This window comes from Hylaeus anthracinus, unplaced genomic scaffold (genome assembly GCF_026225885.1).
Source record: "Hylaeus anthracinus isolate JK02 unplaced genomic scaffold, UHH_iyHylAnth1.0_haploid 0, whole genome shotgun sequence".
NCBI classification, from domain to species: Eukaryota; Metazoa; Arthropoda; class Insecta; order Hymenoptera; family Colletidae; genus Hylaeus; species Hylaeus anthracinus.
In genome coordinates, this window is record NW_026533254.1 from 7,045,762 (window position 1) to 7,069,308 (window position 23,547).

The 23,547-nt window shown below is 44.0% G+C and overlaps 1 protein-coding gene across 1 annotated transcript; it reads right to left on the minus strand.

The window, feature by feature from the left end:
- Positions 1-8,094: 8,094 nt before the first annotated feature.
- LOC128891519 (potassium/sodium hyperpolarization-activated cyclic nucleotide-gated channel 2-like) lies at positions 8,095-10,414 on the minus strand. The gene is made up of 4 exons (XM_054151047.1): positions 10,394-10,414; positions 9,918-10,162; positions 9,591-9,806; positions 8,095-9,286 (listed from the first exon to the last, which is right to left on the minus strand). Exons 1-4 carry the CDS (start codon positions 10,412-10,414, stop codon positions 8,095-8,097), a joined length of 1,674 nt encoding a protein of 557 aa, XP_054007022.1.
- Between the last annotated feature and the right edge of the window lie 13,133 nt (positions 10,415-23,547).

Consider the following 23,547-nt stretch of genomic DNA (forward strand, 5'->3'; position numbering starts at 1 on the left):
TCGCCCCCATTCTGACGCTTTTCTTTATGACGCTCGTCGGACGGGGCAGTCGCATTGAGAACACGACGAAAATCTAGCGCCGCGAGTAATTTCCGTCGCGCTCGCAATGAAACGATCTACGTGAGATGAAAGTAATCAGAATCGAGGATAGTTGCCCCGTGGCCGTTCGGTTTTTCTTCTTCGTCGTGCTCGTTGTAGAGACGCCGATTAAACGACTTCATTTATGATTCCAGCTGTCGCCTCGCATTCCGCCTCGGTCTGCTCACAATCGATCGAAATCTATGTCTTAATCGTTTATTCACGGTAAGGTGTACGCTCGAGTCCGCAGCAAGCGGAGCTTTCTGCATGCAGCGTATCCGAGCTTTTATTTTGAATTACTTCTTTGCACGAGAGCCACTGAATTATTCGACGTGAGTCTGAGCAAGTAATATCACGGATGCATGAAAAGTAATCGATTGCCTTTGTCAATGGATCGAAAATGTGATCATTAAACTGTGGAGTTGTACATTGTAAAATGTAAAGTTGATTTAATTGTCCCACAAATATTTACGCTCTCTAGTTAACTCGCTTTCGCAACCAGCCCTACAAATGTTGGAAGAGTGAATTGCGCGTCACTCATCATAGACAAAAAAGCATCCCTCGATGCGAAAGAGGATAACGGTAAAGGCAAATTACCTCGTTCATCGTTCCATCGTGCGTGGCCACTGTACAATTTTAATTAGTTTCTTCGACTCGCGTACTGTTGACCAGCGAGTCGCGATGGTGTTCCTAATTAACCGCACGATTATGATGTTTCCGTCGGCACTTCATTAACACGCACCACTTTCCATCCAGCTGCCAATTCGTATTTACTCCATTATAATCGCTTCCGCTTTGCAGAATGGCCAGGAGAAAAGCTGACGTTGAACGGCCGTCGAAGCGATCGTTCGAAGGAAACTTTGACATAGATTAATAACCGATGCCTTTTGTTCGGTCCCCCTGCTGGTTCTTTCCGCGGATCACGGGGGCCGTTTAAAATGTGGCTCTTGCAAATCATGCCTCGGCCCGTATCTTCCGTTTTACCCACCAGTTGCAGTGAATGCCTTAACAGTGCAAAGATAATCGAGTGTTGGCTGCCAGAAGCGCTGGATGAAGGTGAATTGCAGAAACATCCCTCTGACGGCAGTCTCGTTAGCGCGGAGGGTGCCTCTAAGGACGGGGACCAGCGTCGAATTATGCAGATCAGTTGGTACGCGTGGGGCGGCTGCGAGCACGCCGATACAAACGACGTTTGTGTTCCCTCGGATGCGTTAGAGTGGATTCAGCAAATTCTCTACTGGATATGTCGCAAGTTAAGAAAAAAACATCATCCAATTTATTATCTTCGAGATTTAGAGATTCTTTATATCCACTTATTGACAATTTTTTGCAAATTAGATATACGAGAATGATTCGCAAAAATCGCAAAAAACGATTGTAGTGTGCACTTTCTTTAGAAGATAGAGTGAGTCGATTCGGTTCTTTTTCGTAATTTTTTCGCATCGTCCTACGAAAAAGAGGCAGGGAATGGGGGAGACACGTCTCGTTCGATTTCCACGTCCGCATGCCGTCGCCCGTCGAGCGATAAACGGCGACTTTAGCTCGGACAATGACGTTCAATGTAGCGTGACGGGATGATACGTTGCGGGTGCCCGACCGCCCGCTGACAGGCTCCTATGGTCACCAGGCCGTAGGTGCCGCACATCATTACCCACCGTTGTTGACACTACCTTATAAACGTCGTCATTCGGGCTCGGGGATGTGTGACGGACAGTCAACACTGTAATGCAGCGTCACGGTCGGGAGCCAACAGTCGATAGGGGTAGACGCACCATTCCTTTCTATTGGCCGCTACCGTTGCCTTTGAGACGATATAATCATAATCGTGTGCGCGCTGAAACGTGTGCGACTGACGACTAGTCCGTGGATTTTGGGTTGTTGTGGTGCGAATTAGCATCGCTACTGTACCTACATCTCGAATGATTAATTAGGTACCTATGAACATTTATGTAACCGATTTTTAGTAGACTTCGAACATTTAGTTAATTGTTGTGCTTGTTTGCGATTGATCTACAGGTTACCTGCTATTTCTTTCTAATCAAGATGAAATTTTGTTTAGCCGTGAAAATATTAACAAGGTTTTTTATGTTAATATGTGAAACCAATCGTAAATGTGTGGTCACTGCTGTCTCACTAAGACAACTACTGTTATTTCATCCCAACTATCACCAGCACGAAATTGCACGGGGGATCAACGACGAAAGAACGATTGATGCCCAGATACTCCTGGTAATCGAGAATAATTTAATTAAGCTCTGGAACGAAATCGTCGGAACGGTCCAGGTTCGACGGATCACCCGGTCACCGCATCAATTTCAATCCAATTTGTCCCGATCATTCGAAGAATTATCGACTCATTCCACGGAATTCTCCCGGTACCGTATCACCCGACGAACTAAAACGAAAAAAGAAACACGCAAAAAAAAAATTGAAAAAGGGAAACGAAAGAGCGAAAACAAGGCGAGAGCGGTTGAAATATCCCCGATCCGTTAGATGGAGCGAGCGGGGGCGAGCTGAGGCGCACCAAACGGAATATAAGCCACGATAAATCCGGCGCGCAGTTAAAAATTGATACAGTAGTTTCGGAAGTGCACGGGGCCGACGGTTAAGTTACGTATGTAGTCAACGGTAAACGGAAGCCCATATCAATAACTATTGGTTGTACGCCGGGATTCGCGAGCGGAGAAAGTTACGGCCACGTCGCGGATAGCGACAGACCGACGACGGAAGGCGGAGGAAGCGAGAAAGGGGGTAGTGGAGCGGGCCATACATATCCGTATGGTATCGTATACACACGTACACACAGAGAGGAAGACAGGGAGAGAGCAGGAAGAACGGGAGATGCGGTCGTGGAGGCGGAGGGGTTGGGTTGGCTTGTACAAGCAGGCGGTCGGGGGTGGTAGCGGCGGGTGGTAGTGGTTCCGCGGTCGGGGGTGAAATAATGGGGGCGGACGAGCCCGAGTCGAAACATTGATGTTGCCCGGCGCGCTTACAAACACACCGACACCAATCGAGCATGGCCTTTCCTATAGAAAACCAATCCAGGGGGCTCCGTTAGCTAGGCGGCCGGTCGGTTTCAAAGCGTGGGAAAGGGAAGGAAGACGAGGGCGGCAGGGTGAGGTCGGCAGGAGGCGGTGTACCGGGAGCGGACTGGAGGACTACGCGGGGGTGGCACAGGGAAAACGAGGATACACGGATATATATACATGTCGTACAACACTCTATGCCGTCGATGTGGCTCGTGTTTAACGCCCTTATAAATGTGTAATGCGTATGCTTGGGTGGTGGGGAGGGCGGGACGTACTACCCGCAACTCGCCAGGCTGGTCTCTCCTGGCGTATCGATAAACGATCAATCAACCGGTACACCTATGGACGGGGCCAGCGAGAAGGGCAAAAGAGACGCCGGGGTAGCGGCGGGGCGAAGGTGGATGATTAGACGAAGAGGTGGAAGACGAGGAGGAGAACGGAGGACGCGGCGGGGGGAACCGAAAGGGATGAGAGAACGGTACGATGTGGTGGGCGAAGATGGGTATGCGAGAGGAAGGATGGAAGGGGTGGTACGGAGTGAGATCGCGCGCAACAGAGGCACAGAGACAGAGAAAGAGAGGCGATTCACTGGAAGAGAGCGCGGAGCAGGTTGGGGGCGAGTGGTGGCCCGCAGAGTATCGACCCACCGTGGAGGAGAACGTAGCTAGGGTCGCCGTCGCCAGGTTTTGTTGCTATAGGTGTGCCGCATTTCCGTCTATGAGGAACCTGCGTGAAGACCTTCAGAGATCCAGACACGATACAGAAGGAACGAGGATATCGTTTCATCGGACGTTGGTACGTCGTGGGACGTGATGAAAGCTAGAGCAACCGACGCTAGGATCATTTTCCCCTTGGTGGTACCTCTTCATTGTACAACAAGAGTATTGCGCCGAGCTTGAGAGATTGCCCCCTAGTGGTGCTCCTAATGGAGTTAAGAAATATTGGGTTGTCCAGAAAGTTCGTGTTAATTTTTAAGAAAAATTCAAAGGCACATTTAAATTTTGATATATATTTATTGAATTACATAGGTTACCTTTCCACTTTTTAAGGGATGTATACATGTTATTTGTTTTCAACTATTCCGATATATTTGAACCTGTATCACCTTCCAAAAATCGACATGAACTTTCCTTTAGACAACCTAATACTTATACAGCTGTTAAATAACTTTGTTCAAAAGTTATTATCCAAGAATCTCAACTTCATTTAGCGAGAGTGTCTATGCATCCCGCGTATATATTTTCCTGGGGGTTGCAAGCTCACAATGAGCGAATCGAGGTGTACCACGGGATAAGGGAGCCTCTGTTTGTGAACTGTTACTTCGTGATACTGTAATTTAGCCTAGTAACTGGGACGCAGGATCCTTTTTCTTCGTCAGTTCCTTAACCAAAATCGCATGCAAAGGAAATTGGAGCGTCCCTATCCGCGTGCCTCGTACTCCGTTAAACGCGTTAACGACTAAGTCCCAGAGCATCCTCGAGCCACATCCTCCGATCCTTGGTGGCTTGTCCTGGTGGTTCGTCGCGGACGGACGCGTGCACGCTGTTCGACTGGTCCAACCCCTAGCGCTCGTCTCTTTTTTCACGCACCCTCGGTTACCTTGCGTCTCGTGCATCCATCGTCCCCCTTTCGGGCTCGCGCACGCCGCTCAAGTGGGCATGGAAGGAACAATGCATCCAGCGAGCGTGCTTCGTGCCAGCGGATCTGGCCATTGTGGGGTCAGGTGGGTCGTCGGTCGGCAGAGAGCCCGTTGGCTGGCTCCGCGGGGTGTGGCCACATAACCATAGCCGCAACGATCTCTCCGCTCCGTCTCCTTTCCTCTTCGGTACATTCCCGCTTTATCCCTCTTCGCCCCTTGTTGCGTTCAGTAGCGGGCGTTCTACCATCTCGATCCTCTTCCCTTCACCGATAACGCAGTAGCTCCGTCTTTCTCGCGCGGATTCTGGCCTGCTCCGTTCGCTGATAACAATAGGTGCTGCCCTCTCCGTTGCTCCGTCACGCGCTATCGCGCTCCCGCCTCGGTCGCGGTATTCACCGCCCGCCGACTTTCCCTCTGTCCCTCTTTCCGAACGTGGATTTCGCCGTCGCCTCGAGGTAGGGATACGCGGTGCGCGTACGGCACCGAGCTACCAAGCAGGCGCATCGCCGACCTATTACAATGGCCAGCCCTCCTAAGCGTTTCATTGTCATCCGCCACAGCATCTCTGCCCATGCGTCGATGCGCACAAACCATTGTTTTGCCGGAATGGGCGGCCCTCCGCAACGCCATCGGCGCCCCCGCCCGTTCGCGACTCGCTGATCACGCGGTACGGTTGGGCGGCTCGAGGAGCGTTTCATTTGGAGCGAGTCGCTTTTCGGAGCAGAACAGAGGCACCGTTTTATAGTTTTGGAAGCTTTTTCTCTCGTTCGTTCGTCGTTGATGGGGGTGGGAGCGAAACTTGACGAGGATGTGACGCGGTTTGGGATCTGTTTTATACGCGCTGTTTCCGGGGGCACTACCGAAGGAATTATGCGCAAATTACACACTTCGTGATTATAATTAGAAGCTGAGTTTTCTACACGGTGTGTTCTCTTCAGAGGTTCGCTTTAATCCCTTGTCGTGTACATTGTTCCTCGTCGGTATGGTTGATTCTGGAAATTTGATGCGGGTGAGAGTGATGATGGCAGGGTAGGATGGTGTCACAGAGTTGGGCTCTCAGGTAATTTACTTGTTAACCTGTGAAGAACCTAACGATTCTTGCAGATCTTCGATCAACTGAGCGCCAAATGTAGGTATATAACCTTATAAGCTTAATGTCTTCACACTCGATGCTGGAGTCCTGAGTAGAGAGAAATATGTACCTACCCTGAATCAACTTCCAGCTTCTCATGCAATAAACCATCGCCGAACCGTTCTAATCTTAACGTTAAGCGGTGAACAGGTAATGGGATCAAACACCTGCAGTATATACAATGTATGTAGTGGTTAGAGTCCTCCCCGACTTCCACCTTCTCATTCTCAACAAACATCCCTTCCCCTCAACCGCCATGCCATGTATTTAAAGCTATATTTTTTTGGTAATTCATCATTAATTCGAATAAAGTTACAAAGAAAACGAAGTAGACGTATAATTCAGCGAAATAAAAACCACCGGAAGTCAGGGCTTTCAGCTTGTTCGACGTTTCCTGGCGATTTAATGCGAACGAGATGCGGATAAATACATCATCGTTCGATGGCCACAATATATGGCCGAGTCTGGCCCTGATAATGAATTCCCAATTAAAGATTCCACCTGGGCTGCGTGTGTCGATGATTTACGTCCTGGATGGACGATGGTGCCCTCCGTCGGGTGGCTTGATTCCTGGCGGACAGCCGAGCGCACGAAACGCGCACGAAATCTCGTTACGGTGGAAACAAAACGACGATTCCGCGGTGAAAACCGTATTCATTAATAACGGGCTGCGTATCATTGGATCGGGCGACGGTGATATCCGAGCGGAACCGGTCGGAACGGTCGTGGACACGCGAATCTCACAGATAAGCCATGACGTCGTGCGGGTAAATCGGATCCATTCCTTTGCGAGCGTGCATTTGGAATGTAATATACGGAGACAGCAGGGACAATCAGCCGCGAGTCTTCCATCCTCGCCGCTGACGATAACGACGACTAGATCCAGCTAAGCATCGAGGAGTCCTTAGGCGCGATGTCTCTGAGCAATATAGTCACATCTCGTCGGGAACGGATTGTATAATTTATCAGATCATAGTTGATCTTTCTCGAAATAGGCTCAAAATAGACTACAAGTAAATCTGACGACGCGTAGAGATACTTGAATCAGAAGGGGTTCAATGTTCGATGATTGAGACACCAACTACATATGAGTTGTATCTTTGCAGTCTTGCGTTTCGAGTTCCAAAGGGGAATGTTCCAGCGTTGGTAAGACACGGGACACATTAGTCGTAGTTGTCACCACTTTCATATTAACTATTTGACGAGCATGGAAGAATCGGTGCCTTAAGTGTTATAAAAAAAGAGTTATTTCTCTCATTTTGCAATATTTTATCATCTTTTCTTTATTAAATATTGACACAGTCTTCAGTACGAACTTATGATATGACCTAACATTTGCTGTTTTAAATACTTTATCGAATAATAACATGAAATGTTTTCAGATTCCACTTCCACTTAAAAGTGAATATGATATATAATACAAATAATATAATTATTAAATAAATAACATATATACAATTTCTTACTAGTTTAGGTAAATATTAAAGTGTGCAGTCAAATATACATACATAAGAAATAAAATATTGTTAATATTATGGAATAAAGCTTACTCATAAACTGTGTGTAATTTCCGAAAATGCTTACTCCTCTAACGGTTAATACCAACATTGTGAATCCTTTAAGATTCCAAGAAATTGCTTTCTCAGTTAGCGAAGGACGATTGAAGACGAACGCTTTCGATGCGCAGATTTATTTCCACATGTGTTCCACGTTCGACGTAACGGGTCATGCTCGCGCTGAAAATTGCAGCCCTGTCGGTTCAGGGCATAGCGATCCTCTCGATCCTAGTCTACTGTTACCGCGCGCAAAAATGATCGCAATTGCGCCAATAAATCTTCGGAGCTAATGCCAGACCGGGAGAAACAGTTATCAGATCTTCGAGATGTAATGGAGCTTTAACAATTTCCCCTGCTATTATCGTCTGCGTTCATTAACGATTCGTTGAACTTGATGGTCTAACGGAGTTTAAGATCTCCCGCAGCCTGGTATTGCGGACACTATATTGAAATCACAGGTGCAATGATAGTTTGAAAAGGATTATTCTATTTGGTTAACGGGTGCTACGGACCGGATTAAAGAACATTGTATAAAGAACACAAAGGGAACTTGAAATAACATTGGACAAGTGAGAACATATATTTTGGACTTATACCGCAACTTCCTCTAGTCATTCAAGTAAAGTAGAATGACTATGCAAGAAGTGCAACGGTACCAATTCACTGTGCATTCAAGATCATAGTTTTCTCGTGTCTCTCGATAGCAATCTGCTTGATTCGCTCCCACAACATAGGATACGGGTGTATAGTCCTAGCGAAGTCTACCCTATTCAAGCGATAAAGCTCGCACACTTCTACCGCGACCACGCTGGCCACCCTCATCTCGTCGGGCATGACCAACGCGACTTCCCCAAAGTGGGCTCCGTCCTGCAGGTGACACACTTCCTTGCCAGAGGTCGTGTAAATGGCCACGGTACCAGTGGCGATGAAATACATGCAGTCACCTGTCTGATTAGCGCGCACGATCACGTCGTTGGTGAGGAACACTTCTGACTTCAGCAGCCCCACGATGCGTCCAAGCAACGAGAGGGGTAGGTTGTTGAAGAAGGTGACGTTCTCTACGAGCTTGCGGCAGGAGTGCATGCTGATCTCGTGGCGCATCTGCACTGACAGCGTATGCAGAATCTCTGGCTCGCGGAAGAATCGACGCTGAAAGCGAAACTCGTAGTACTCTATGATTCTCTTCTGGGTTGAATGAGGTAGTTGCATGTGCCTCATGTACTGCCTCAACTGGGCCACGGTGCCTTGGTACCTGAGCTTCGAGCTGTTGGTACCCTTGAAGAACTGCATTACGCGAGCCACCAGGATCCACGGTGCCAGAATGCCCAACACTTGGAACAAGATCACCATGTATAGGTCTCCCACGTTCTTTTTGTGTGTGCGAATCAGCCCAGACCTTAAGAACGTGGCGATTGCACGCAGCATGGAGGACATATACTGGTGGCTCCTCGAGGCCTCCCAGAGGTTCGCTCCGTGTATCCAGGAAGAGTTTTGGGGACGCTGGGGCACCCCCATCGAAGTCGCCACTATAGGCACCAGCCAAAAGAAGCAGGCCTGCCAATGCAACGCTAACAGCAGCAGGACTAATATGACGCAGAACTCGTACACAGCCAACGGCATGTCGTAGACAAACGCCATTCTGCTTATGTACGTGCTTAGGGAAAACACTCGACAGATGCAGATCATGGATATCGTCTTGCGGGACACCTTGTACTCGAGCCATTTGGTCAGGAAAAACAGATCGGTTGGGAAGGAGCCTATGAAGTCGGGTAAGAACGTACTGGACTTGATGTATCGTTTCATTATTTTCTTCTGATCCAGTATCACCGCGTGCTCTTCCTTATCCAAGTATCTGAAAGTGAAATTGTGTCGTAACTTACAGGTGTAGTGCAGTCTAGTTCATTCTGTCGGTAACACTCGGTAATGCAGAAACCTCATTGATTAAATGCGTCTTCTGCATTGCCAACAGAGCGACTCGTTTTATCAACCGAGCGTTCTACATTACCGAGGCATCAGCAAAAGCTAAACGAGGATCCTTACTTTCTTAACCAAACCTTTCATAGGGCAACTGGCCCCCCTTATCGATGACTCCATTAGAAAATATAGAAAGAAACGCAAAAGCTTGTTATCGATATCAAATCAGCTAGTCTACTTGCCCCGTTCTGAAGTTGACCACCATGTCCAAGCAACACATAAGCAGCAAGAAATTTTTGACGACGCTCCAGGCCAGGGATCGCATAATCATTTCGAAGGCCGATTGATACGGAACCAGCACCAACACGGTGGTGATCACGAAAATCATCAGGATGTCCCAGTAATGCCTGCAACGGACCAGGTCGTTACGCGCCAGCACAGTGGACTCGTGTAGGAAGCTTTGACGAGACGATTCATCATCGAGTCAACCCTATAAACTGCACGACCGCGGGCGCTTTTCATTTACTGCGTTTCCTACCGTGACGACAGCTTACGATGGTGTTGCGTACCTAAACATGCTGAACGGGTGTATGATGTACGAGTAATTCCGCAATTGGCGACGCTTTTCGTGCACTATGGACGCGCTGCTTCGTAAATATTTCTGTGCGGCTGGATTCCAACTCGATGCCATCAATGACAGACGGAACAGATCGTGTAATTTTTGTAACGGTCCTCGTCCAGGAAGAAACAGGGCATCTTCCTCTTTTGGGAGCTCGCATTCGTGCTCTACGTGCAGCATGATCGAATGTTTTATCTGCGATGCAGTGCGAGAGTCTTTGTAAGGTTACACGATAGAGAAAAGATGGGTGTAATTTATAAGTTACAAGCTTCAGGTATGTTCGCATAACAGGATTGCAGTTGTTTCATAAAGAGCTCTATATAAGCTCATGTTTTGTGGCATTATAGTTTACAACGTATTTAACATCTTACAGTAACGCGTGATAATTTATTGTAATGGTAGTCGCTATGTCTGATGATAATTTACTATAAGATACCGAAGAGTCATCTTCAAGAAGGTATTTAAAGGAGATGTCGTGATCCTGATACCTGTTGGTGAAACAAATTTAGTACTGATTTCCAGTTATGTTCTTTACCTGCCGTTGGTACAACGAAAATGTGTTACTTCTTTATCTATCGTTGATATTTACAATGAAAATTTGTTACTCCTTTATCTATCGTTGATACGATAGGATGCATGGTACCGAATGTTGGTTGTACAGGTAACTGTAACGAGAGTTTATCCTAGCAGAGAACTAATAAGACAATTGCTAGGAAATATATAATTTTTAAAAGAAACACGCAATTACTTCGGTTCATGGTAAGGTACAGGATCGACTGATCACTCGATATTATATTATATTAAAATAACGAGGTGGCCTTGGAACTCCCCTGCTTGTGTGGAAACTTGTCTCATTAGATAGATCTCTTCTGTATCTTCTATAGATATGAAAGATGTCTTTACTCCAGTCGATAAGGTAGTTTTTGCAGTCTTTGCCTCCCAACTTCCAATCCTTTGGAGGCAGCACTTCTCGGCTGCGATATACTTCACTAAAGTACTGTACCCGTATCGGTTTATTGCGCTTACACTGGAACCCAACACTATATAATTAATATATGTACAATTACAATTCATTTTGAAGTAAATAAATTTAATCGATTAGTTTTTAACGATCAAGATTCAATGAAAGCAAACACGGGAACTTTATTTGAAAAGTGAGGTAAAATAACCGCCAGGAAACCATTTCACTTCGACGTAAAGTATTCTTACTTCGAAGGGGTAGTTGTCAATCCTCTGACACGTGGAACAGAAACTCCAGAATGAGTATTAATCGCGAGTAAATACGGTTCACGCAAGTAATGATATGTACATTTCTGTCGCAGCCCCTTTACCTATTTCATGTGTCTCATTATATCATCGTGTAGTAGATGGAACGTAACGTGTTCGATTTCCGCTGGAAACAAATATTTGCGTTATGTCTTTTCTACCTCGTCCTTCCACGTTCTATTTCCATTGTTCGTAGTTTATCGATCACGTTGGATACGTTTCGACGTCGATGGGAACGCTTACAAGCGCCTATGAAAATAATAGATTTCTCTCGTTGCACGATCAGCATGACTTCTTAGAAATGAGTATCCAGGTGCTATTTTTGACGTACACAAAAATAAATTATAAAAGTTATTTAAGTACCTAGAATAGTGACCAAAATCGACTTTTATTACTTTCTTACGAAATATCTAACGTTTTAAGTTATAAATTACGTATGTGGAATTTACCAATACTACACTAAAATTAAATATGGGATTTATCGATGTATTCGCCGCGGTTAGATATTACCGCTTGCACTAATTCTTATCTCTCTCAAGCATTGTTATTGTCGCATTAGATTTTGTATTTCTAGACAGGAATTTTATTTCTGCATAGTCATTATATAATTTGTACATAAAAATTAATTCTATTACGCAAGATACCTTAAAAAAGATAACAATAATAATTACAATTGATATAAGCGTTCTAAATACCTTTCGTACAAAGTTAAACTATGGTTTATAGAACAGAAGCAAGTGTCCGCATACTTTTGAGTGGTAGTGTAGATACTGTGTGAAACGTTCAGTCCTTTGGAATTAATTCCTGAAGAAGACTTTATCTCAGAGCAATTTGACTGTCTACTCCCCTTAACCGATGTTACATACAAGCTCCGTTGCGTGAGCCGAATAAGAACAAATTTCCTGCGTACACACGTCGTTGAATTCTTCGCGTAACGACCAGATTTTTACGACCGATTTTTATTTGTTCACCGCGTACGAAAACATATATTCGCGAACGTATGTATTTATTATGCTCTCGTCCGATATCGTGGGTAGCCTGTAAAACGTATACTCGTTAAAGATTCAGAACGGCAGTATTCGCTTGAACTGTTTCTTCCTTACTCTTCTTTGTAACAAGTACATCGAGGCGACTCGTTTAATTATTGCTCGCACGCCGACCGGGACAGTGGAGTTTACCCCCTGTCGTTAAGGTGTCGTTACGTGCAGCGACGTTTAAAATTCCAGGATCTCCGCTAACCGCGATGCCCATCAACGATTGTAATTGTCACTTGAAAAATTATTTTGTCTCTCCAACTTCTATTAACACTTTGTGATCCTATGTCGTGTAAGCCTCGACAAAAATGTACCGTAATCAGAAAATTCGGAATGCAAAGGGTTAAACATTCAATATAGGACAAGTTATTTCATTTCACATCATTTATTTTTTCAAAAAATAAATCTTGAACGTTGTCCATACTTAAAAAAATCAGCCACCGATCTCAATTTCCCCTCGAAGCGATTGGTTTACGGTAATCCTTAATCCAGAGTCGCGGCTCGCTCACCCACGGGAGAATTAAAGGTTATAGGCAAAGACACCAGTCCCAGGGAGTCGGATTCGCTTTTTCCCCGCGCGTCTCGATAATAAATTTCCAAGTCGTCCGACGGCTTGTCGTGGAACTCCGGAACGATGTTATGGACGATGCTCGAGAACAAGAAGGGTGGTTACACAGTCTACGTTCACAACTCTCCGCACATACTAACGCGGATTTACCGAGCCCATCCCCCTTAGCGTAACGACGAGGACGAGGTCTATACGCGAGGAGATCCGCTGCCGGAAAGTTACAGCCTCTCTCGTTGCTGTATCAATATCTCGTTAGGAGCTACGATGGAAATAAAAGCCCAGAGACGGGCTTGCACCAGCGACTGACCGTGCAAGCGAAATTGTAATCTTTCCTGCCACGCGCACGTATCGCTCCGTAACATCTCCGTTCCCCCGTTATAATGATAATCGTACTTCGAAAATAGAACACTCAATTAGGTCGCAGACAGTACGGGGAATCGATGAAGGACGCCCAGGGGTGGACAAGGGGAATACGAAAACAATTATTGCCCTACGGAATTGACGTCAAATTGTTCGATTTTTCGGCAAATTGCGAGTTCATTCTGCCTCTCGACGCGACGGGAATGCAAAAATAGCGATGGAGAATGGAAAATGAATCGGACGATCTGCGACCGAAATAGAAACGCAATTGTGTTGGGTTTCCTTCCTGTTTTGGACCAAATGAAAGTAAGTGTACCAGGTTTAAGCGTTTGTGATTCTTTTCTACAGAATCTTGAGTATATTTCGATTGATTCTTTGCAGAATAAGAGAGAGTTGAATGCGTTTAAATAAAGCAAAGATCAAGATTTCCATAGTGTTGTAGTTAAATTTGACATAGCTTCCATTATTTATTTTTTTTTTATACGCGATTGAAAGCGTATAAATTCCAATTTATAATTATTGAAAAAATATAGCAACGAGTAATTTAAAATAGGAAAGGATAAACGTGCAACGGTTAGTAGCTTGAGATTTATAAGAATCGATAGAAGGAGGATGTGGGTGTGGTTGTAACTTTGCGAGAAGAACGTGTATCGCGAAGAAATACTATTAGTCGCCGTTAAATGGCCCGTAAAATTTTTAGGTTGGTAGTTACGGGGCACACATTGATTTCATTACCGGCGAACGTGTCGTTTCACTCCTCATTAAGCTAAGAAATAGATCTTTTGAAACCTCCATCGCGGTCGCCTTCGCTGCGAAATGCCTAACCAACTTGAAACTTGATCGTGACTTACAGTCTGCAAAGTACACAATGGTCTGAGAACCAGTATTTTTTGGACGATGCCCAATTCTGTAACTTTTATGTTCTTGCCAACATTTTTTCTTTTTCAAGCTTCTTTTTAATCCTCTCCTGTAACGTACGTGAACCTAATAATAGTAAAATTAAAAGAAATTATTCTAATTTTATTTAAAATTCTTAATTTTATAATGACACGATAAACATGTTTGCGACGTTTTCGAATTTATTGCTCAATTTCTTTTTCCCATTATCGTCAAGCGACATTATTAAAATAAATTTCAATTCGCGAGCGAAATTAAAATTTTCCGTGACGCTATGCACAGCGTGCGACTTCAATTTATACGAGCTGATATCCATTGCCGCGCTGGCCCATTGTAAAAATTACAACTCGAGTAATTATTCCCGCGGCAAGCGTATAACGGCAGATAAGCATGCGAGAACGCGGTTAAATTTATTTCTCGATGGCAAGGAAAGTTGCTGTTACTTCTAAGAAAGCGACTGGCGTTTCTCTCTTTCGTTTAACGGCGCGTTGTGTTTCGATTTTGCGAGATTTTTATCGTCGTTGAACTGCGACTGTTATTCGAGTACACGTGATTTTTTATGAGCCGCGATATCTGATCGAAATGTCTCTGGTTGATAACTGAAAGCTACAAACGAGCTTGGATATAACTACATCGTGTTACGTTTAAATTTATTCCCTAGGTATTTAACAAACGTATAAATTCAACGAAGTCTCACATCCTAAAAATATAAAGGTACGTCTAATTACACTGGATGAACTCCCACTCCCCATTAAGGTTTAACCACGTTAAAGATACTGCTGTCAACGGAGTTCGTAAGATCAACCCAACTATCCACAAGCCGTCATCATTAACATCCTTCCTTAATTTACTAAAGCCATATCAAAGTCAACTATCGAAGTTACTTCGTTGAAACGCCCGAGGCTCGAGGCTCGGCAGTTCGCCACCGTCAAAGCAAGGAAATTAAAAAGGAGGAAGATTACAGCACCGAATTGGCAGCTGCTTAATCGATCAAAGAGTCGCGCCATCACGCCGGGAGTGCTCAACGAAGATCCATCAAAACGTCCCGGAAGATTCTCTTCGGGGAACTTTCGCCAGAGCAACGAGCCACCGTCGAGGGTCCTCGGGAGGAAACTTTCTAACGCGAGTCTTCATTCGCGCGGGAGGTCTGGCGAAAAACCGTCCGATCCCTCCGCTTTGACGGGAAGTGCAGGCAACTGGTGGCTGTTAGTACAGCTGGAACCTGGAAAGATCATTCACGAGTTAAAAGGAATTTGTAACACTCGGTGACCACGATACTAGCATTTTTCTGCGTATCGGTTCATTTTAAATTCCTTTCGAAAAGAATTTATTTCATTACAAGAAGAATTCATTTCATTGCAAGAATCTTTTTCATTAGAAAAAGAAATTTTTTTCATAACGAAAAGAATTTCTTTCATTAAAGAAAAGGCTCTACCATAAGAAAAGAATTTTTCCCTATGATACAAACAACGAACATCACCCACCACCGCATGATTCTGAATCGTGGTGGTAGGTCCAAGTTTCCAGAGTCTCCAAACAGACTTTGGGAACGCAGATCTCTATTTTCATGGGAGATGAGGCGATAAACGTCCTCCGATTCTTCTCTTCGACGCAAACAGCAGGCAACTGGTGGCCGTTAGTACCCTGCATTAAGCTTGTCTACGTCGTGTGCACACGCACCAGGAACGCAGGGGGTCGATGATATAGTCGGCAGCCAAAACACTACTTCTAGCGTCTAACAGCTGGCATTCGGCCAGTCCCGTGGCTGACACTCGTTTCGAGGGTTCGCAGGTCTGCGGCCTGGTCCTCGTTGTTATACGAGGATTACCGTACGCCGTGTAATTACGTCGGTTTTCCCTTCTCTCCCGCTTTATCCCCGTGTATATTCCATTCTTTATCGCCAGTTCGGGGCTGCGTGCGAATTTGCATCCCGTTAAACGTCGTAAACTTGTCAGAGGGGGCTGTTATGCGCAGAATCCCGAGCCACTCGCCCTGAGCCAACGTTTGCGGTGTCCTCCGCGGGTGGACAAAGCACCAGAGCCTATCCACGCCATCGTTTCCGATGAATGGACAGCATCGAGATCATCGAGGTCGTTAGAATCGCTATATTCGTGTCGGCCATTCCCACCGTGATACTAACGAGTCCTTGTCGAGGTTATTTAGGTAAGTGCAGAACGCTGGACGCTGCATTCCTCGGAGTCTTGAGTGTTTTGGTGGGGTGAGTAGTGGGCGAAGAAAGGTAACCGATACTATCTCTGGTGATACATTCACGCCTAGTCTTGAACTGGAGAACTTATATCAGGCGTTATACTGCTAGGATAATGCGAATGGGCTGACCATTGCTGATTTATTGCTGTTGTATGATACTGTATCGCTACCACTATTTTTGCCATATGATATGCAGTGGAACCTCCATCATTTGACTGAAAATGTCCACTCTCCATGTCTGAAAGTACACTACTGAATATTCCTCGAAAACAGTGACTACTGGGTACGCAGGAATCCATTCCTTTCTCGTACCAATCCCTATATACAGGGTGGGGCAGCTAAACTATTACAGAGCGGTAATGTCTAAACTATCGTGGATACAAAAAATCATACAGGAAAAAGTTAGAAAGTGCGAGGAGGCTTATCTTATATAGCTATTACTTTTTTTTGGTCCAGATGCTGAGGCTGTATCAAGGTCATCGTCGTTTTTTAAAATGGAACCATGAGATTTTGTTTACATATTATGAAAATTGACGTTGAAACGAATTCGTCAACGTATAATACATGGTCATTCAAGGTTAAATCTATCCATGAATAACCTTGGATGACCATGTATCCTTCGCATAATCACCAGAGAGCTTCGCACAGTACCAATCGAAAGAATAACCAAGTCAAGTTACGCGCATACCAGTGTGTCTAGGAACTAACATCGAATCCAAAAGGATGGAGCGAGTAATAATGTTCGCAGCGAGCACAGCCTATCTGCGCCATCATTTCCGGTGAATCTACAGCAACGAGAAACCCGACTGTATTCAACGGGGATTAAGCTTCTTATATTTCCGCCGGACATTGCCGTCGCGATATCCTAACGGGTCCGTGTCGAGGAAATTTAGGGAGCCGCCGACTGTAACACTGTGGACGACGCATTCCTTGGAGTCTTGACCCTTCTGGTAGGGTGAAGGGTAGGCGAAGAAAACGCTACCTCTGTTAATACATTCACGCCCAGTCTAGCGTCGGGGGACTTATGTTGTCAGCCCAGACGTTTTACTGCTAGGACCTTGTAAATGTACTGACCCTTGTTGCTGAGTACATTATGTGTGCCACGCTGTATTGTTACTGTTATTTTCGACATGCAGCAGAACTTTGTAGTCTCAGAATAATGGGGTTGAAATTTTATCGAATGATCAGGTATTTTACAGTATAGGTGTACGGCTGATTGGATTTAGCAAAGATGTTCATCTCGAATGAACGACTGATCGAAGTACGTGTTCTTCATACTACAGAAATTACATTTTTTCCCTATAGTTACGATCAAGGGAGATATGTACGTATGTCGGTTGCCTGTTTCAAGTTTGAATATACTGTGCAGTATTGTATAACCGGCAAAGTTCAGCCATAACGCTGCTGAACTTAACCTCAAAGTATAATATCTATACGTGTTAAGAATTGTGGAGTAGTTTCGCATAATACCATGATAAATCTCTTCATTCTAACTAATGCATAGTATTGTTTCACTTTGGGCTGATTGGTTTCATAGCAACCACTCCCAGAAATTTCACTGACTTCAGTTGCATATAATACAATATCTATCATAATACATAGCACTAGTAATTTTGTGTTCACTCGAGGTAATGTTTTTTTCATTCTGTCTTCCAATTACGATGTATCAGAAGCCAAATTCTCGGCGTATCGCGTTGCCGTGGACTATTATAAGGATGCGTGGCCACCGCGCCTTTTCATTTGTGTCGTACGGAGACTTATGGCCCTATTAGCTGTTAATGGTGAAAAATACGACCATAGGGGTAACGATCTTAGCTTATAGTGATCATAAATGTTGGATAAAATGTCGCGCAACGCGGGGAAGGTAATGCCGGCAATGCGTCCAGGGCGAGCATAAATTCGCGGTAAGTGGCGTGAGTTATGAAAATTTCATGGCAGAAACTGGATGCTTTATTCATTCATGGTGCGCGCCACAATAGTGTTGAAATTGATGTTTTTTTTTTCTACGTACATGCGTGCGCGGGCTCTTTACTCTTACGAAGATTGAAACGGAGATACACGAACGCCAACAAATACGTTGTGGCTGCTCCACGTGATTTTTATTGTGCTGGTACAGCGGTAAATCAAAAAGTTCCGGGACTTAGGTGTTCGAATTATGGAGATTAGACTTTCTATTTAGAAAATAGCACAACTTGAATAACCATTTTTTTTTTTTTTTTTAATGTAGCGGTCGTTAAAATAAGCAACGCGTTTGAGCATTAAAACACGGAGCAGAAAATGTTGGCTGATCAAGGTCGCCAACCAGTTGCCTCTCTACACAGCCTGGCTCCCCATTTGTCCTATCTCCTGTGCTTGAAAACCAGAGAATGCATTCCTTTATATGCCTAGTCTGTCTGTCTTCCAAACAGAGAAGCTGTGCCAAAGTGGGTGTCATACTTGACCTGATTCTCACCGGGAGAATGTGACCTAGGACGGTCAACATCTCCGATTGTACTTCTACTTGAACCTGGCATACACTTAGCTCTCCAGTTATGGTGCAATCAATCAAATCACTCGACGCTTTCACTTCAAGTAGGCAGCACAAAGTTGTTTAATAGGGAGGCAATTGTACACAGAGAAACTGTCACTGTCAGAGCAACTGAAATTAACAATTTGTCAGTCTTTTTCAGTCAAGACTGCCAAGACTGAAAATGCGACAAATCGTTCCAGCTGAGACAGTTAATCAGACGGGGAAGTGGGCTGCGAAATGATGCCGAAGACGTGTCCTCGCGAAATTTAATGAATATTAAATGGCCGTCGCGTATCGGGTTAGAATCCCTGGTCGCAGTCATAGATAGCAAATTGGGAAAGTTGGCGGAGCGTCGAGGCTGCCGGGACGCGTTTGCGTCTTGTTGTATTATCTTAGAAACTTCCTGACATCTTATAAGTTTCCGAACTTTTGTTATATACGTATTCAAAGTAGCATCGTGAGGCCGCGGTGTGACGTTATTATTGAATATGAAAGGAGTTACGCGCGAATTGTTTCTTATCGACAGATAAAAATGCTCGAGGGTTCTTTGAAGCGTTTAAGTTATTGGACAGTTTGAAGAATGAGGTCCTGGTGTTGTTTGCCACCTAACCCTGGCGCCCTTCGACTTGCCGCGGCTTGAATGAAGAGTAATGCTTCCACCTTCCTAAGTTCGCTGCTGGGTGCGAAAATAGTCCTCGAGTCGAGTAACTTTGATACCTGTATTTACTGTCTCATATAATCACCGTTAACCGTTCGTTACACGCTGCCAACGACGGGCAGGATTCGTGAAGTTATCAAGCATTTCAAAGTAGGCGAATGAAGCATCCAAGTTTCTAAAAATTCGAGACTGTAAATTTCTTAAGTTAAATGTAAGAAACTTGTACGCTTTCAAATTGTTTTTTGTTCAAAATAATACGAAAAATAGTTGGTGGAAGGTGGTCGTGGAACCCTTTCCTCTTTCGTGCAATACAATTTTCATCAAGCTAGAATGTTTGTTTGCAGCAGAGCCGCATTTCGCGACGTTTAATCAGAATATTTCGAGTCGGTGGCGGTGGTTCATGGCTACTGTAAAACTCTCGAGACGGATAGTACACACTTGATACATTCTTTGCCAAAGTTAGGGTAAACATAAACTTCAAACTCCAGGGAGAAAGAGAGAGAGAGACAGAGAGAGGAGTCGGTGGAAAGACCGAGGAAATCAACCGAGGTCTAATGAGCACTTTATTGCGTCGTTAAATTTTATGTAAACGTAATCAAAAATATTTTGTGTCACGAAAATTTTCTGTTTATCGAGCGACGTCAAATTTACTTTTCCGTATAAATAGCTGCAAGACAACTAGATGATACTCTAAGGTTTTACACAAAACTGTTATACTTTAATATGGTTTCTGATTGGAAAGATATTTGTTGTAAATTTTTCTGTATCGAAACTGTCACGCGTCGTAAAACGTGATAAATTTGAAAACTTTATATTACACTTCGCAGAAAGTTCGCTAACAGGGTATGCATATTCTAAAAATCGCCCCACAGCTTCGTCAATTCATTGACTTTCATAACGTTATCGGTAACGAGCTTATCTGTCCTATGCAGAGTAGCCCGATAACGACGCTACTCTAACCGTGTACAGCGCGAAACATGAAGCGTCTTTACGAAGTGTCGACGGTGAAATACGTTCATATACGAGTACCAATAAGTGGTTGGATGAAATGCCTGGCTATCACGACGACTTTATTACTACCGTAAAAATCCTCTTGAACATGGCTGAAGTGTAATATGTAGGTCAACGTTTTCGATGGCGATTTAGATACGGGAGCCAGCCGCGCCATTCAGGCCGCACAAACACTATTCCTTTTGAAAATAAATATACTGCTGACACGAAATATACTGCTAAAACATTTCACGTATCGCGTTTCTAAGCGATTCAGTTCATGTCCTGAATCGTTGCGATAGAAAGAATAATGCACTGCATTTAACGTAGGAATATTTTTATAGAGTACGTTACAGCCACCGTTCTTTCACAGCAATAATTACTTTCCTTTGCTACTTTTAATAGCTTTATTCCTTGATTTGTCCTGTACGCGACGCACGAAACTTGAAAGCGTCGCAAATAGGAGATCCCAAGTATTTTAAACGACGCCCATCGTGTCGCAAAGGAAAGTGAAAAACCATACTATATATTAATTATTTATTCTCCGCTAATTACCACCTGGTCCCTTTGTTTCTGTCGTCTCGCAACGCGCGTTGTTCAATTTGAAACGCACCAACGTTGCAGACAGCGAGGCTCGTACGGATAATTGGCACGTTATTTTGAAAATTCGTGTAATAGAGCGAGCTATCGCGCCGTGATGAGATATGAACAGCGTTATAACGAAGACACGTAGAAAGCACGCCGCAATATATCATGCATAACAAGTGACTAGTCTGACTTTACGCCGCGCACGAGCTGTCTAAGGGATGTTATTGCGTCAGACACAATCAGAATCATATTTCTTATACGTTATTCAAGAAAACCGGCTGTCTCGGATTTTATTATTATCGCGACGCCGCTGTTTCATCGTGGCCAGTATTTTTTCATTATCAATTTGTCTTGTAATATCGCTACGTTACAACATTGAATAGCAACACGCAATGGAGAAACGCCGATAGAAAAAGGAGTCCATCTTTTACGTCAGTGGTTTGCAAACTTTTTGATGATTCTTTTAGAATATAAGTATTTTAAAATCGAATCATTTTTGGGTTGCAGAATGTCAAAATTTTAAAAGACGTGTCTTCGACATTAGAAAGTATGATATTTCCATGTAAGGTTAGGTGATTTTAGGTGAAGATGGATGTTGACAATTCTTACTGAAATCTCAGGAGTGGAAGCCACATGGAGAAACAAAAGTTCTCTAGTTTCCAGACCAAATACATTCAAACGAAATTCAAATGTTTGCTGGTTTACTATTTGTAACTAATAAAAATTCATTGGAATCCTTCGCTCTGATGAATCGTAAGTTAAACGTAATTCTAAAGGTACTCATTACGGAGTTTATCAAAATTACTCACACTTGCTTGCTAAATGCTACAAAAATAGATATGCATTGTAGTTGGCTGTCAATTATTCAGTTGGAAGTCGTCTTTATTTTTGGAAGAAAACCGTTTCATCAATTATTATCGCTCGAAGAATGTTTTCGTATCGATAGAATTTATAATCGAATATTTATGGACCACAGTTTGTACTCTTGACAAGCTGCTCTTGGCTCCAGCACGATCGAATCGAAACTGGCTGGATCAGCATTGATTAAATTGCCGAAACTCGAGATGGGCTTGGGAATGGTCGACCAGGGCTGTTTCTGACGCGACCTCGTCGAGGATGGTGTCCAGGTTTGGCTGGAGTTTTGCCCGGCCGACCGGTATCGGAGGCTGTTCCAAGCGATTTGTGTTGTCTGGTTGACTCCTTAGGGAATCGAAGTTCGGTCCCGAAGCTCGAAATTCGGCCGTGGCCATCTTCGTCGAAATAGTATCGGGACGTGGCGAATCGGAGTTAATCCAGGTGACTTAGGACGCACCGAGGAATGCTCGCCGGCTGTTCGCTTAAGTAGAAACTGATTAAGACTGGTGTAAGAGATAAAGACGTACTCTGGTTAGCCTTAACTTAACCCGTGTTCGCTAGGGGTGTGCACCTCGCCCGCAGGCATTTGCCTAACCGCAGAAAAGATGTCTGCGGTCTCAACCAACCATCCCGAATAAGTTTCTTATTAAACATTGCGGGAAACGGTTGCACTTTTACACATATTCCCTACGAGGATTCGTTGAATTAACAATTTCCTTAATTTCAATTGATAAATTGATTGTATTCACGAAAGTTCAAAGAGTTCTGTGATCTAGCATGTACACCCCCGCTCAGAAGTATCTGGACACTTCCTTCATAGAAATAAGTATCTAATAAAAGTTGCTATATTTATGTTGCATTAACGAATATATTTTATTAATAAAATAAAGTCTCCATAAATGGACAAAATTCTCTACGATAAATGCAGAGAAATCATCCCATAGCCATCACCGAGATATCTCGGCGAGAGAATGCTAATTCAACGATGAAACTTTCTTTTTATTATTCCCTTTTTTAGTGTAAATCTTTTACCATCATATTCCTGACATTTTTCGATTAAAATGAGATCAAACACGACGTAATTCGCAACACATTTACTTGTAACAACAGTATTATGTATCATATATCGTACAACACTAACTAACAAATTTAGCAACAAAAGTTTTATAGTAATAATTTACGGTGTATATTAATTATTAATTGAAGGTAGTAAGTGTCCACAAATTTATGAACGAGGGTGTACTTATTCCAACGAGAATTCAAGCTTCAAACGCTTCTAGCTAATTGCATAAATAGATTAATGACTCCAACTCGGAAACCCTTCATTATCCAAATAATTCAAGACCTCAAACATCAAAAGTAACTACGTAACGAGAGTTGAAGCTCCACAGGTAGATTAACCGCTGGTTTCGATTAACGAGACCGTTTCGATGGCAGTCGATGGCTCGTTCTCCCTTTCTTTCACGCGAATTTGCTGGAGTTTCGGTGGAACGTGACTTCGGCTTGCAATTCCTTGCGACTCGGAAGCCCAGATTATCACGGTCAACGTGGCTGTCTCGTTACGCACGAAGTATGCTCGATACACGTGCGCGTGACTTGATGCATTGGAATGACGCTCAGCGTTCCCGTTCGCTAGCCGTCGCAACG

Bases quoted from the DNA above. Each gene is read 5' to 3' on its own strand.
- LOC128891519 (XM_054151047.1), bottom strand. From the start codon at position 10,414: ATGACTCTTCGGTATCTTATA. The intron at 9,807-9,917 runs GTACGCAACACC...GTCTCGTCAAAG, and splicing joins CACCCGTTCAGCATGTTTAG to CTTCCTACACGAGTCCACTG. The intron at 9,287-9,590 runs GCAAGTAGACTA...TTTCACTTTCAG, and splicing joins GTGGTCAACTTCAGAACGGG to ATACTTGGATAAGGAAGAGC.